This window comes from Mixophyes fleayi, chromosome 2, assembly GCF_038048845.1.
Source record: "Mixophyes fleayi isolate aMixFle1 chromosome 2, aMixFle1.hap1, whole genome shotgun sequence".
NCBI classification, from domain to species: domain Eukaryota; kingdom Metazoa; phylum Chordata; class Amphibia; order Anura; family Limnodynastidae; genus Mixophyes; species Mixophyes fleayi.
The window spans coordinates 270,039,330-270,055,650 of NC_134403.1; the positions used below are offsets into that span (position 1 = coordinate 270,039,330).

General features: G+C 38.9%; 1 protein-coding gene across 2 annotated transcripts in view; it reads left to right on the forward strand.

Annotated features, from left to right (window-relative positions):
* LOC142138999 (C4b-binding protein alpha chain-like) overlaps positions 1 to 10,733 on the forward strand; it is a 64,580-nt gene extending 53,847 nt beyond the window's left edge. Inside the window, exons 16-17 of one of the 2 annotated variants that reach the window (XM_075196213.1) lie at positions 1,215 to 1,290; positions 5,983 to 10,733. In XM_075196213.1, the coding sequence (XP_075052314.1) occupies positions 1,215 to 1,290; positions 5,983 to 6,034 (128 nt within the window). In that variant the 3' untranslated portion in view covers positions 6,035 to 10,733. The remainder of the gene's footprint in view (positions 1 to 1,214; positions 1,291 to 5,982) is intronic. The other variant, XM_075196214.1, reaches the window with a different exon arrangement.
* The last annotated feature ends 5,588 nt before the right edge of the window (positions 10,734 to 16,321 follow it).

Below are 16,321 nucleotides of genomic sequence, written 5' to 3' on the forward strand. Positions count from 1 at the left end.
GAGCATATCCATGATGCCTCGCAGTATCTAAGGGAAGCCGCCATTGATATGGGACTCATTGGGGCTAGAATTTTACCCTCTGCAGTCTCTGCACATCCTGCACTCTTGTCTTTGGAGGCAGATGTAGTGTCCAAGAGGACCTTGGTGTGTTTGTTGTAGGAAGGTCCTGTTCAGTCCCAAACTATACAAGATCTTTGCCCAGGCTACAGAGAAGAACAGTCTTTCTTCGTGTTAATGCTACTAGGCCTAAGGGTTCACTTATTTTTGTCCCTGAAAGAAGGCAAGGGGTCAGTTCTCTGTTCCCCGGGAGGGTTGCAGAGAGAGAGACTGGCTTGGGCGTAGATGCCCAGCTCCCAAGCCCTCAGCATGTTGGACAGGCTGCCCATCCAGGAACTCCTGTGGTGGTGGGGGTGCTATCTGTTTCTTATCTGGGACTAGTGGTTCAGTTCCACCACAGATGCCTGGGTGAGAGTCATTGAAAGTCAGGGATACATAATAGATCTCCTGAAATCCTTGCCCAGACACTTTTTCACAGTGGTCTTCCTGGAAACAGGGTAAATTGATTTTGCCCTAAGAGAAGCCATCCAATCACTTATTTCTGTGGGAGTAGTTATTCATGTTCCAAAACAAGAGAAAGGATTTGGTTTAAGCTAAAATTTCTTCCTTACCCAGAAACCAAACATATCCATTCTACTTATACTGAACCCATCATCCTTAAATGTTCAGTTGCAGGTAGACAGGTTCAAGATTTAGTCGTTGAGGTCAGTATTCCAACAGCAGGGAGCGGGATGAGTTCATGGTGCCCATGGACTTCAAGGATGCATATTTAGTGGGAGGGATGTCACTGCCTTTTCAGCTATGTAATTAAGTCCCATCACCACACTCTATACCCCAGTGTCCACCATTGGATTCAGAGAAAAGGATTTAACACAAGTACAAAAATACCATTTTTGTCTTTCTGGCTTTTCGAACTTACTAGATAATGGATCTCATACGTCTACATCTTCCATAGAAATTAAAAGAGGATATTTGTCCAGTTACTTACACATCTTACAGTATTTGATGCAAAATGTGTGGTTAAACGTAAGAGATGCTGGAAAGTATTAATAAGGAAAGAAAAATCCTAATAAGGGTATTTTATGATCCAGACATTGTTATCAGTAACATGTTCCTTTTATTTAAAATTCAATTAATTTTTTTTACCTTCTTTTAAGGAGTAACCATTGCTATTGCTGCTGTATGCTGTATTGGTCTGCTGATTTGGTATTGTAAAAAACATAAAAAAAGCGGGTGAGACCACTTATTCAATATATAGCTATATCTCTATCTTTTTATTTTTCTGTGCATGTTCTGAAAGCTATTGCAGGTCTGCATTAGTTTCTGTCTTCAGAACATTCTTTCATTCTAGTATGCTCTTTAGCAATGCCTCCTTTTTGCATGATTGCATGAAATGTTAATCGAATTTCACATTTGTGGCATTTATAAGGTTATTTTCCATTAGTCTGGAGATGGCAGATAAGTGAGGTCTGTGAAAAGTTAGTTTTTGTTGTTATATTTTGCGGAACACTTCAATATATATTGTGTGTGTATGTATGTGTGTGTATGTGTTAAATACCTCTTTAGAATAAGTTTGTTCAACACTTGAATTGAACTTTTAGAGGGAGATATCTGAAACCCTTTGATGTAAACTTAATAGTAGTGGAGTTTGTAAAATATTTTGACGTTTTGCATGGATTTCCTCCGGTTTCCTCCCAGAGTCCAAAAACATACTGGTAGAGTCCATTTTTGTCAGAAGCCAATTAACCTACCACGTGAGTTTGTCTCTGTGTGTTAGGGATTTTAGACTACTAGACTGTAAGCTCCATTGAGCAGGGTTTGATGTGTATTTTTGGTGGCACTATGCAAATTCTAATAAATGTATAGTTTGAATTTTCTCTACCGGAAGCAACAGAAGAAATGCCTATTACTTTGTGCCTGACGAACGGTTTGGTGTTTTCTTAAAGGACTCATACCTAACTTATCCAGAACTCTACAGAAATTAGACCTACATTTTAATATAGTATTGTATTTATATTATTGTTTTTAAACATAAGGACTGATTCCTGTGATATATATATATATATATATATATATATATATATATATATATATATATATATATATATATATATATATATATATATATATATATATATATATATACAGTAGCGTGTTCATTGGAGTAGATTTTTTTTCTGTAGACTTGGTATGGTTGCTCTGATTTCTTTTCATGGCTTCTGGAAAGATTACAGAGTTTAAACATAAAAAACAACCTGTTGAGAAAGCCTTTTGCTGAGTAAGGCGGCATCTAGAAAGGCCAGTCTGAAATCTCTTGAATTAATAACTACTGAATTATTATTGTAAATAATTTTCATATTTGAATGCCATTTCATGGCCGTCGTATACAAAAACCAGTTATTTTCTTGATAATTCCTTATACTATAAATCTTTTTTTGTAGTGCTTTGCTTTTGTTAAAACCTAGAGTCCTCTTGGGCCCACGGCATTGATTAGATTATCCATCCCACATAATGCGAACAGCTGAATCACCACCTGTCTTGTTTCAGTGACAAATATTGCTATAATGGTGTATCTGACCTCATTCTCGTGTGTGTGTGTGTTTTTTTTTTTTGTTTTTTTTTGTTTGTCTTTGTTTTTTTTTTGTGCTTATGTGCATAATTTGGCTAGCAGATGATGTCCTGCTCTCCAGTTTCTAGTCAAGTTATACCTACTCACAACCTTAAACCAAATAAAGACATGTGGTGAAAAAGAGGATACTGCTTTATTTAATAAATTTTAGCAAAGAAACAACAGAAGTGGAAGTTGCTCAGTCAATTTATAGATTCATAGCAGGTGCTGGAAAGGGTGGGGTTATCCTGAAACACAGAGAAAAATCCCCCAGTATACTTCTATAACTAGCAAAGGAGCTGCAATTTCTATATTGTACATAAAAATGCAGAAATCTAAGTTGTAGCAAAGAAGCCTCTGTAAATGCTAGCTCCCAGCCCTGACAGTAACGATAACCATTTGGGTGGAGGCCAACACCCCCAGCGCCCTAGGCCTTAGGGATTCCACCCACCAAAGTGCCCTCCTTATTGTGACCTGTTTGCTAACTAAAACGTGTTCACAATGCATAAACATTCCTCTGTTACTGTAGTGGTTCATATAAAACCAACAATAATTTGTTATTGTGATTGCAAGAGCAACCTGTTTGACATTGGCTAAGGACATGGATGGCGGATGAATCCCTCTGCTTCCACAAATGGGTGGACTTGTTGCTTGTCAGTCACTGTCTTAACCCTATATTTATATAGTAAAAAGGTTGTCTCGTACTGGACCATTCAGCTTAATGACCTTCAAATGGGAATAAGGAGCATTCACTTCTATCAAATTTGTCTACGCAAATATCATCTGGTTATCTCTTCTGTGACTGATTAACTAAATCTTAATTTCCATTGAATGATTTTAAGTCTACTGCTTTGGAGTTCTGTGCATGTGAACTTCGGTGCTACTTGTTTGTAAGTTAAATGGTTGGTATGTTTGTTTATGAAATTGTAAAATCTTTCAATATTTGATCTAAAATAAAAATGGAAAATAACATTTCACTCTATGGGGGGTATTCAATTGTTAGCGAGTTTCGAAGTTCGAGTGTGAAAAGTCATTTTTTCGCTATTTTACCTTATGTTCGAGCGCGAAAACTTCTCACGCAATTCTATTCTTTTTTTTTGTTTGTTTTTTACCGAAACGGTGTTATCGTGCTCCAAGCGTTTGTCAATGTTAAAGTATAGGCTGGCTGCGAACCCTTAGCGGAAAAAGCTATTCAATTGTTTTTTAACGCCGAGTGTGAAAAAGGCAAATATGCTGTTTTATCTCGCACCTCCTTGGTCTGCTCAAAGAAAAACATTTTTTATTAAGTTAAGAAAAATATACATTAAACTGAGAAAATAGGTGTAAAAGTTCATAAAAGTAACCTAAAAAAAGAAAAGTACTAAAAAACCGTGTATAATAATTAATAATTTTTGGAAATTTCCCCCTATAGAAAAAACCATAGTGGTGCATGTATTTCAAACTTTTTTTATATTATTTTTTTGTTTTTAAGGGGGGGAGGGGGTGGTTGTGGCAAAAAGTATCATGTTTTTTTATTTTTTTATTAAAAGCAAAATTAATTGCTCCCCACTCTATTTAGTCTTCGTCCTAGTGCTGGCAGGCTATTGATCTGTGAAAAATTTGACGTAGGGTTCCCCCTAATTTAATTGAACCAGCACTAGGCAAACCAGCCGGGGTGATAGGCACTATAAAGGGGGGGGGGGGGAGACGCAGTTTGGGTCCCACGGCCATAATGACTAAACACCCACAGACTGCTCAGTGCTGGCCTGGATTCCCTAGGGATTGTGGTCCGCTGAAAAATGTAAGCGGGCCACCCCCCTAGGGACACCCAGGCCAGTGCCGATAGCACTAGGGCTCTTCCTACTACCCCTGGGCTGTGGGTAGTAGGGTAATAAATGGGGACTTTGTATGAAAAAAAACAAAAAAATTTTTTTTTACTTGTGGAACTACATTTCCCAGCCAGCCATGTTGTCCTAAATAGTAGGGCATGCTGCTACTTGTCTAACTACAAGCACCAGCGTACCCATAGCACCCAGGGCATGTTTGCACTTGTAGTAGAACCACAAGTGCCAACATGCTCTTACACCCACGGCTGGCTGTGATCTGTAGTTCCACAAAGCAAAATGTTAAATAAAAGCACAACACCCTCATTCCAACCACAAATCTTTATTAAAAATAATAAAACCCCAAGAAATACAGTAAACACCCTCATGTACACCATAGATTTTAATTAAAAAAAAAAAATCACCATGGACGAAATCCTCAGTTTTATGATGCTTTACTTACACACACTCATTTACGCAAAGTCCCAACAAATATTTTTACCTTCGAAGAAAGGTCCGGCTTGCCCACTGTCCCACAAATATTTGTACCTTACAAATGTCCATGCTTGGCCAGTGTTCAAATGTCTGTAAATTTCAAAAAATGTACCTCCTTGTAAAATCTTTAATTCTGCTGTACAGGGTCGGCCATTGTTGCTTGCAGTGCTGGGGCCCTTCTTCATTGCAGTGTGGGGGCCCTTGATTGCAGTGTAGGGGCCCAATCTCCTTTGCAGTGCTGGGGCCATTCTTGATTGCATTAATTTACTTTTATTTTTTTATAGTAAAATGAGTGCCTTAACCATTTTAAACTCGCTAGGACCAATAATAGAGCGCGAGGGGGTGAATGCAAAAAAACAATTGAATGGAGGGTTTTTTTTTTTTTAAACGCGCGCTCGAACAGGAAAAAACAAGCGCTTTTTTTTCTTTTTCCGAGCGCGAAATTTTAACGCATCTCGCTAACAATTGAATACCCCCCTATTTGTCTGTTAAAAATAAATAGTGGACATAGTATTATAAGAGAAAATCTTAGAATATGTGGTATAATCCAGCAATAAATGGTTCATGTATTCATCATATTCTTTCCTTCTTTCCTGTACAATAGCCTCTGATTTGATAGTGATTCTTGAGGACTTGAGCTCCCTACTCTTGGACTAGAGCAGTGGTTCCCAAACTGTGTGTCGTGGCACCCTGGGATGCCACGGCGATCTCACAGGGGTGCCTCGGCAAGGGCCATTTGTAAGCAGGGCAGGGGACTTTTTTCTAAATATTTTGGCTTAGGGGTGCCTTGAAAAAATTATGGAGATCCTAAGGGTACCTCGAACTGAGAAAGTTTGGGATCCACTGGACTAGAGTATTTACTGTTTACCTTTTTCTCCACCCTTGTCTTGGTGTAGGAATTCCACTCTTTATCTCCTATTCTCCTTTTAGGAACGGTCCTCGAGTCTTGGAGCTATTACTTACTTTATTGTTTTCTATGTATAAATATTTGTTAATGGTTTTCATTTTCTTTTCTTTTAGGAAACCCAAGCCAGATACTCTTAATGTGCGGTATACTAATTGTGATGCATAAATACATCTGAAGAACTGAAGATCTTTATACAAATTTCTGACTTTCTCATCCTTTTATGTCTGATATATACCAAAAAAAGAATCTGAACATTAAGCAAGATCTCCCTCCTTAAGCCTGATTGTCAGTCCCTTCTTCTGAAACATGGATATAAATATAATTTGTATTATAGGCTCAAACTATAATATTGGCCCAATATATAATATTGGATTCAGCTCTCAAAGCTGGTTGGTTGGCTGGTTTTCAGACATTACTAGTAGAAGTTTTGCAGCCTGCTAGCTGAGAGATGCACATCGCTTGCAGAATTCTCTCCTCCCAGACAGATAGTCCCTGACTTCTCTCCGCCTCCCCGCTTGTCAGGCATGACATATCGGTGACAACTGGGATTCACCGCAAGCAAAACATGACAAACTCCTTTAGCAAGTACCCCGCAAGAAGAAAACCGCCTATGCAGAGGGGAATGTATAATAGGGCCTTTGCTGTGTTGTTACTTTAACAATATTATTTATAGAGCTATGTTTAAATGCTGCAGGCAGCCTCAACCAGATATCACACGTGTGCCTATAGTCATCTTTCGCTTATAAGAATCTCACAGTTCCATTTCCAAATCTTTTTTAATACATATTTAGTGAATAATAATGTTCCATATCTAAGGTCTCAAATAACTAATGACGTTGCATGAAGTGGGGCAAACATGTCTCTTGGCTTATTAACATTTTCTTGTTATGCCCACTTTTGGTATAGACATTTTGTTTTACTTTGGAGTGATGCCATGTGCACTGATAGAACCTAAAACACAGCAAACTAATCTGAGAATGTCATAGTCTGGTTCTTATGGGATATCTTTCTGTACATTGTATACATTTAGATAGAAGTATATTATATAGAAGTTTGAAGCTTGGGGGCTATCGCTATTTTAAGCAAAAATCATCTGTGTGACCCCTTTGCCCCAGTTTTGTGTAAAGTCTGTTGTAGGACAAGGGAAGCTATTTGGTTTTGTTGTTTTTGATTAACATTAGTTTGTTTTTGAGGGGCTGGCTAGCTCTTCCGACAGGTTTGTGTCCACATGAGTACTTTCTATTCTACTTTAGATAAATTCTATAGCTTTAAAGTTTGTTGCCTTTTTTTCCTTAGAAAAGAACCAAGATAGAGACTAATGGGGTAATAAAGACTCCTTGTTATTAGATCATGCAGATACATCACAAGCATCATCACAACTCATTTCATATTATAGATATCCGTCTACAACGAATGTGACTTTCTGATTAAATAACCTGGGCTCTTGAGTCCAGGTTAATTCCATCAGAAAGTCATGAAAGGTGAAAAGCATCAGATTGACACATCCGGATCATGTGTGATCTTACTCTAACTGTAGCATGTGATCCGACAGTGCTGGCCTATGTGGGGGACTGAAGGCGGTTAGGTCAGGGTTCAGATTTCATATTACATGCAGTTTCTTCTGCATTGGTTTGTTGCAGTTCTCCTGACCTTTTGCCATGTTTTTCCATTTCTGAACTCTCCCCCCCTACTTATAAGCACTCCATATATCCCAAAGTCTATAGAACTATGCCTGTGGGAAAGTGTGAACAGTATTTCGTCAAGATCTGTCAATGGAGGGGGTGTGCCAATAATGGTATTTATTGCCCATTGTAAGGAAAATAGATTGCTAGTTTATTTAAGGATCAACTGAAAAACACGGGTCTAATTCATTAAGGAAAGTAAAGCAAAATAAATGAGTAACTTTTTTTACCTTGGCAAAACCCATGTTGCATTGGAGGGAGAGGCAAAATTAAAAGGTGATGGGAGATTTATAGTTGGTGAAGGGCATGTTCTAAAGCAACTTTTAATGTCAGTGTATTTGTGTGCTTAATGAAAAAACAGGCAGTATTTATCTTATGTGCAAAATAATAAACTAATATGCACCCCTTGCATTGTAACACGGTTTTGTTGAGGAGAAAACTTACTAATTTTTTTGCCTTTTCTTAATGAATCAGACCTTATGGATGTAATTATAAACATACCAAATGCATGTCTTTGTATCCAGGTATTGTAAATATGACAAGCAATTAGTCACTTCAGTCTGGTTTGGCTTTTCCAATTGAGTTGTTTAGAAATGATGCTATAAATCTTTATATAATGTAGATTGTGTACAAATGAAGGAAATTACTAATTCAATTTTGTTTAGTTGTATATCTCCACTGTCAGGTTTATTTCCCTTCTGAAAGCAAATATTGCATTTCTGACTTGTTGGTGATGTGATGCAAGTGTTGATTATTGCAAGTAAATTATTATTTTTTTCGAAGTGTAAGAGTTGATGCAATCACTTATTTTGTTGCATAATATGAATGAGCTGTTTTAATTATTACAATATTTAGTTAAATGCATTTTTGGAACCAAATAGACCTATTTTTCAATTATGACATCTACCCCAACTGTAATCATTTGTAAGTGCCCTCCCTAGCAGTGTTTCCTAGCAGAGTCTATCTGGTGCCTTTTCTTGCCAGATATTTAACTTTAGTAAACCAGGCATATGTAGTCTGTCTTTATTACATGTTTCACTATTGTACATTTTGAATGTTCTTATGACTTTGGCCAAAATATTCTTACAAATGCACTTTTCCATATAAAGTGTGCCTGGAAGGTGCCAAGGACGTCCCATAGGCCAATGCTTGATCTCCTTCAGCCACAAGAGCATGTACATGTGAAGTATTTTGCAGGGATAAACCGGTTGGCCTCAGCTAAGTAGAGAGGAATCGGTGGGCCTCCATCCCAGTAAAATCTTAACTTTCTCTCAAGGTTAACTATTTTAGAAGGAGTTTTTTTTTAAAAATTTAAATTTTATAGTTTGGGACTTCTACCAAAATCGCAGTTGGATGACTATGTAACTCTTAAAACAGTTGTCACAGTCCACAGTTTGTTTCCATGTTTATATGTTGCTAAGGAGTGTTCCAACTGCTGATTTAGGGTAGAAGTCATATTTTGAAGTATATGTAATTATTACAGTAAGTTAAAATATTTTCTGAGTTTTTAGAATTGAGTGGAATTACCTTTAATGTATTATTTATTAATATTTTACAAGGAAGAAATCATTGAGACTCTTCTCCCGATTTAAGTATGTCCTAGATGCATCAAATACAATCGGGGCCTTGTTGCAAACAGAAGGCGTTACAACCTTTAACATGCTTATAGAACAGGATGACCGAAGTTTTGACAGATCTTACAGGCAGCACTTTGAAATGACTCCAATAGGTTGTGCCAGAAATAGGGAGATCGATAGGAGAAGGCAGAGCAGCCACATTTCTTATTGAGTTTAGAAACCATTAACTGGTGTTTGGATGTACATCTTCATTCATAAGTGCTGTAAAGTGCAGGGCTAAGAAGTTTTTCAGATATTTGGGTTATTTGTCCAGAAAACTCAAGGGATAAATATGTAAAATATAACCCAAACACAAGGCTAGGACCAAGCCATAAACCCAAATATTGGCACTGATTTGTGTTGAACTTTGCAATAATCAGTAGATCAGGTTATAATACATTTTGCAATATTCACCTTTGTCCCAAATAACATGTATACTTTTTTCTTATTGGAGTTTAAAACAGGTTATTTTGAGTTATCCATTGTTCCACCTGGGGGAAAGCAAATTGCAGTAAATCTTTAAGAGTAGATATTTTGATCTGTGTGAATTCACAACAGTATCATCTGTGTACATGTGCATAAAAGCTGATATACAGAATGTTGCACCAGTCAAATGTCCGTGTTCTATTTCACTACAGATTTTTAATAGTTAATGTTAAATGGTTTTTTTTTATTTTGAAAAGCTGCTGATCTGGGAATAAATACATTCATCCATGAATTTGGGTAATAGAAGCATTATTTTAAACTACAGATCGATCTCTTTTACTGCATATGTCACCTCTTTGTGTATTAGAATTACCAGTCTTTTTCCATGCCTTGGAAATGTAACCAAGTAACAAAGTAAAGTTTACCAAGGACCGGGGCACTAAAGCGTAGGAAGGAACTTTTTTTTTTTTTTAATATAAGCTCAAAGCAACTTTGTCTTCATATACTTACATGATTATATTTGTTGTATGAGCTCAAGATAATACTAGTTAGGCAGACAATAGCATACTCATTTTCCCTCTTAGGGGCCGACTCAATTCGGCCACGTTAGTCTAAGATTAACACGGCAATAATACTATTAACTTTAATACGGTAATTTGAACCTATATTTTTACTTGCAGCCCCGAGAGGTGCGAGCAAAAATCAGCGATAAAATTAACGCACTAACGGTAATACTACGCAGGCCACGTTATTCGTAGGATAACGCGGCCCAATTGAATTGGCCCCTTAGAATCCTATGTGTTGGAGAAATACCCGAATGTTTTTCATATTTTTTTGTTTAATTTTTTCAATGTCATTTCATAGGGTGTTGGGAAGTTTACCTTCTGTGGTGGTGTTGTATGGTGACTAGCTTTAATGGCTCAATAATCACAACAATTTTAAAAAAAAAATTGGTTTCCAGTTTTATTGCTAATTCCTAGTTCAGTATTTTATTTGTGGAATTTTGGAGGAAAGCATTCTAGTAAATTTAGAAAACATACATTTTTGGGAAAATGGTTAAAATTGTAGTGTAAATGTGTATAATTGTTAACCTGTTGTCTTTAAGATGTTATGATTCCTAAATAAAAATTTAAGTACTTTAAGATTTGTGTTCAACTAATTCCTTCATTTGTGTAGCTGAGTATGAGACTATGGATGAAAAATATATTAAGGATAAAAGTCAACATCGAAATAAAAATCTCCACATTTGGGTAGCTTCACCAGTACAACTTTGGTGACCTGACAGATAAACAACAGAATACTCAGAATGCTGTACCGGTGAAGTAGAACTGGCTTTGTTGAAAAGCATAAATGAAATGTCACAGCATGAAATTTAAACCTAATCCTGCCCCTCCACCATTTAAATACAACGGTGTTTTATGCAGATATCTGGTGAGTTCATGGTGTTTTGGAGGCCTAAAAAATGCAGTGATCTGTGTATATCACATAGCAATAATAAAATGACTATGTTTAAAAAAATATTTACTCCAATACATTTAATAAATTGCATTGCTTAATTTACAATAGATAATCATGGATAAGACCTTCGTCCACAGTTTAAATGATTACATTATGAGAAATTGTTAAAACCAAAAAGCTTTCGGGGCGTGGCCTGGCAGCCAAGCTGGACGGTTGAGCTTTCTAAGTGTTCTGTCGCTGAACAACTTCACTTTGCTCCCACCTGGATCTTAGGCACCAGTACAAGATCCTAATTAATACCATCGGATAGCTGTAGTACCAAAGTCTCACCAGACCATTTTATATCTGGATCCTGGTCTGCAATACCATTTATCTGATCGCCTAACAGTTTTGGCGCTAAAGTCCCGGCCGAACTTGGGAGAAAACTAAACTACATTACATTACACTAGCCCTGGGCTGTTTATTTTAATTTAGCTATACCTCTACCCGTTAGACCTCTTTTCTGCTAAGGAAGAATCTGAGAGAACAGAGTGAGGTGTAACGGAGGCTATAAAAATTCCTCTTGCTGTTACCTCTGCTCCAGAGTCATTTCACACGGAGCTTTGATCCTCCAAGTGGCTTGAAACATCCCCGTCAGAACACATTGCTCAATAAGGCAGTGCACGCAAGTGTCCACTTGCAATCAGTACTTAAATTATATACAGAGTTCTGGTGGCTTTTTTGCTTAATCTGATTGCAGCCTGCATAGGCAAAATAACCCTAGACAATAAGGTTAAATCCAGCAAGAAACCCAAATTCTTTATGTAGCTCCATGCCAGAAGAGATCTGCTCTCTATCTCCATCTAGTGGCCGATTTTCATATTGCACTCCACAGTAAAACTCAAGCATACTGGATAGCACCTGAAATTTATGTGACTGACATATAGATAAACTGTGATATTCTTCCAAGTGGGCAGTTGATGCATTATTTGTGCCATCCAGTAACAACGGATCCACCTTTTTAGATATGGCTGAATAACACGTCCCCCCTGGGGGAAGGGGGTTCGGGGTGCCGCAGGACCAGGCTTCCTATGTAAAGCAACTTCTGAACGCATATTGTGAATTAATGATTATGCAAGGGGATTAAATGGGGAAGGATAAGAAAACTCCTTTAAAGAAAACTCAAAAAGAAAGTGAAAGAATTCACAACACAAGTAGCTTTTCACCAGCTCTTTTCTAGTAAAGCTTCTTTAGCTACTACTCCAGATTCGTCTCAACTAACCGGTTCCAATATGCGGGGGTCATAACAAGAGTCGCCCTCTAGAACGGTCTCAACCATACGTGACAAAAGTGACCTGGAGGAAATCTTAGCACATTTAAAAACTTTACCCACTAAATCAGATTTCCAGGCACTTGAAACTAAAATACAGGAGACCCTTCAATCTCAGTTGGCCTCATTCAAAGCTGACCTCACTAAGATTTTCAATGAACTCTTGGAAGCAGATCCAAATGAGCAAATTATATTTGATAGTGCCCATAGAGCCTTGCGGCCAAGAGGTGCACAGTCTGACAAGCCCCGCGACATCATTTGTAGACTCCACTACTACACAGTGAAGGAAGCAATATTAAGAAAAGCTCGAAGCCTTTCAAGTCTAATATTCAATGGTCATGAGATTCAGACATTTCAAGACCTGTCGTGGTCCACCCTTCAACAAAGGAGGCTATTGAAACCCCTCACTGATGAACATAAGAAATACTCCATAAGATTTCGCTGGGGGTTTCCCTTGAGTATCCAAGTGAATCTAGAGGGTAAAGTTTTCGCTCTGCACAACCATTCGGAAATTGATTCATTTTGTGAAAGTTTTAACCTTCCCAAGCTATCCATTCCGGATTGGCAGAATCCAACATCTTTGCTGACATCACTCCCTTCAGCAAATCAAAAAACCTGGCACAAGATTTCGAGAAATAGGAGATCCCGCCCATCAGACAACCCTGAGGAACAGGAGGGGACTTGAAATGAGGGACTGTGGTGATAATGCCACTATCTACAGTTCATATTTGCTCCTTTATCCCATGTTGCTTTATATGTGTTGACCTAGACTATATGTTACATAGGTCACAGGTATTTTTTCTAGACCACTAAATAGGCGACCTTGAGTCTATTCCTGGAAGTTTTTTCCTTCCTGGTACAGGTTAAGTGCTCACCTGACATTACATATTTACGCTGTTTAAATTGTACCTAGAAATGTTAGGTTAACATCCCCCCCCCCCCCCCCCTTTTTCTTTTTTTTTTGTTGCCTCGAAATGGTTATAGATCTAGGTCACAATTTAATAGAGAAAATGGTTTACCCTTTCTTTTCACATTCCCATATGCACATATTTTATGTACTTGTTACATTTTAGCTTAAAAATATTCAGTTGCTCCATACGTATTATACAAGCAGAGTTTATATTTTTTTTTCTCTGCTCTCCTAAGCACACTAATGCCTGGCAGGCGTTGCCCCGACACCCTCCCCTTACCCCACTTAACTCCGTCCTGTAAAATTCGTCCAGGGAGTGTGATTTCCTACTCCTCTGGTATATATGACGGTTGTCTCCAATTTCAATTGTTACAGATCCTCCTTACTTAATTGTAATTGTAATGATTTTCTTATTTTTTTTTATGTCTCTTCTGTCTGTCTTTACCCCTCCTTTACCCCCCTTTCCTTTCCCTCCTCCCTCCCTTCTCAACCCATCAAAGCTCTATTTCAGATACACTCTGAAGAAGAATGGTTGTCACCATGTGAATTCTTCTACCAGATTCCTGAAAAGCCTGAACTAATGCTGCTCTCTCGGAAAAAGATTTGACAATGGAAAAATGCAAAAATAATTTCCACGAATGTCAGGGGTTTAAATGTCCCGCAAAAGAGATCTAGCCTCTTACACACACTTCATATAGACAGAGTGGATGTAGCTTTTATACAAGAAACCCATTTTAAGAAAGGTATAGCTCCTAAATTTTATAACCACCAATATCCAACAGGTGTTTTTAATAACTATTCTTCCAGTAAGACGAGAGGAGTAGTGATTCTATTTGCTAAACGCCTCCGATTAACAGAACTCTCTTAAGACCATTTTAGAAGAAGGTAGAGTCCTACTGGTTAAAGTTAAGATATCCAACCAATTATTTACCTTTGTCAACATGTATGCACCAAATAGTTCCCATTTTTCCTTCCTTTTCTCGAATTGGGGATCAACTTGAGGGTGTGGTGGTGTTGGGTGGAGACTTGAACTGGGCTTTGATTCCTCAAATAGACTCTTCCACTGGTGCCCCTAGGACGTCCCTGAAGGATGCTCGTAGGGTCAGAAAGGAGTGTCATGACCACCAGCTGGCTGACGCTTGGCGTATTTTCCACCCTTCCGATAGGGACTATACATTTTTCTCACATCCCCACTCCTCTTACTCTCAGATTGATTATCTTTTTATTAGTCACAAGTTTCTTGACTGGGGGGATGACTCTTATATACCGGAGCGTGATCAGAGTCTGTCACTTGCCCTATCCAAGACGATCAATATGGCTGTTCCCCCTCCCAGACAATGGATGTGGAAGTTTAACAAATTACTTTTACAGATCATTATTGTAAAGCCCAATTAGAGTCTTCCCTTGATGAATTTATTTCTATAAATGATAACGGCGAGACCTCTAAATTGGCGGTGTGGGAGGCTCACAAATGTTTCATTCAGGGTAAATGTATACAGCTAGGTACTTTTCTCAAAAAACAAAGCGGCGGTCAGGGACGCTCTGCTTTTAGACATTTAAAAAAATTGGAGACCGATCACAAGCAGTCTTTTTTTCCCCGGAGACTTTGGTTGAGCTACAAAATAAACGATCTACTCTAAATAAATTGCTGAACGATCAAATGAAATTGGCCTGGAGAAAATGCAGAAATAAATATTTTCAATGGGGTGATAAACCGGGACGTCTTTTGGCAAGAGCTCTACGAGCCCAAAGATATCTTACTTACATTCATTCGATCCAAGATACTAAGGGAGCCCTGAAACACACAGACAAAAATATAGCGGGAGCCTTTCTGGAAAACTATTCTCATATATATAACATTAGGACCTCCTCTTAAGATAATGCTGAAGACTCTAGGTTAGAAGAAATAAATATTTAAGGGATATTAGTTTCCCTATTATCTCACAAGAAACTAGTGACATGCTCGACTCTCCCTTCACACTTGCAGAACTCTCAGAAGCCATTAAATCTTTCCCATTAGGGAAATGTCCTGGCCCAGATGGCTTTTCAATTTCATATTATAAAGCTTTTATGGAAAAACTTGGCCCCATTCTTCTAAATGCTTTTAATGATGTATCTAATGTAAATGGCTTTTCGCCCCAGTCTTTAGAAGCTCACATCACGGTCATCCCTAAGGAAGGGAAAGATCCCGTTTTATGCCCCAGTTATCGCCCGATTTCTTTATTAAACATAGATGTCAAACTGTTTGCCAAATTAATCTCTAATTGGTTAAAAACACTACTACTTAATCCAGTGGTTCCCAAACTTTTGCAGTTCGCGGCACCCTTAGAGTCTCCATAATTTTTTTAAGGCACCCCTCCAAAATAATTACCGAGCAGTCCTGTTTTAGAAGTAGTTGGGTCAAAAAATTGTAGGAAGTATTTAGGTCAGGACAGAAATGCTTATTTAGTTGTATGCAAAAATGCCCCCTCTGCATCCAGACACTCTGCCCTCTATCACGCTGTCCCCCCTCCTCTGCCCTCTGTCACGCTGTCCCCCCTCCTCTGCCCTCTGTCACGCTGTCCCCCCTCCTCTGCCCTCTGTCACGCTGTCCCCCCTCCTCTGCCCTCTGTCACGCTGTCTCCCTCCTGTCACGATGTCCCCCTCCACTGCCCCTCTCACGCTGTCCTCCTCCTCTGCCCTCTGTCACGCTGTCCCCCTCCACTGCCCCTCTGCCCTCTGTCCCAGCTCCTCTGCCCTCTGTCACAGCTCCTCTGCCACGCTGTCCCCCTCCTGTCACGCTGTCCCTCTCCTCTGTCCCCCTCCTGTCACTCTCCTCTGTCCCTCTCCTGTCACGCTGTCACTCTCCTCTGTCCCCCTCCTGTCACGCTGTCCCTCTCCTCTGTCCCCCTCCTGTCACTCTCTGTCACTCTCCTCTGTCCCCCTCCTGTCACTCTCCTCTGTCCCCCTCCTGTCACGCTGTCACTCTCCTCTGTCCCCCTCCTGTCACTCTGCTCTGTCCCCCTCCTGTCACTCTGCTCTGTCCCCCTCCTGTCACTCTGCTCTGTCCCC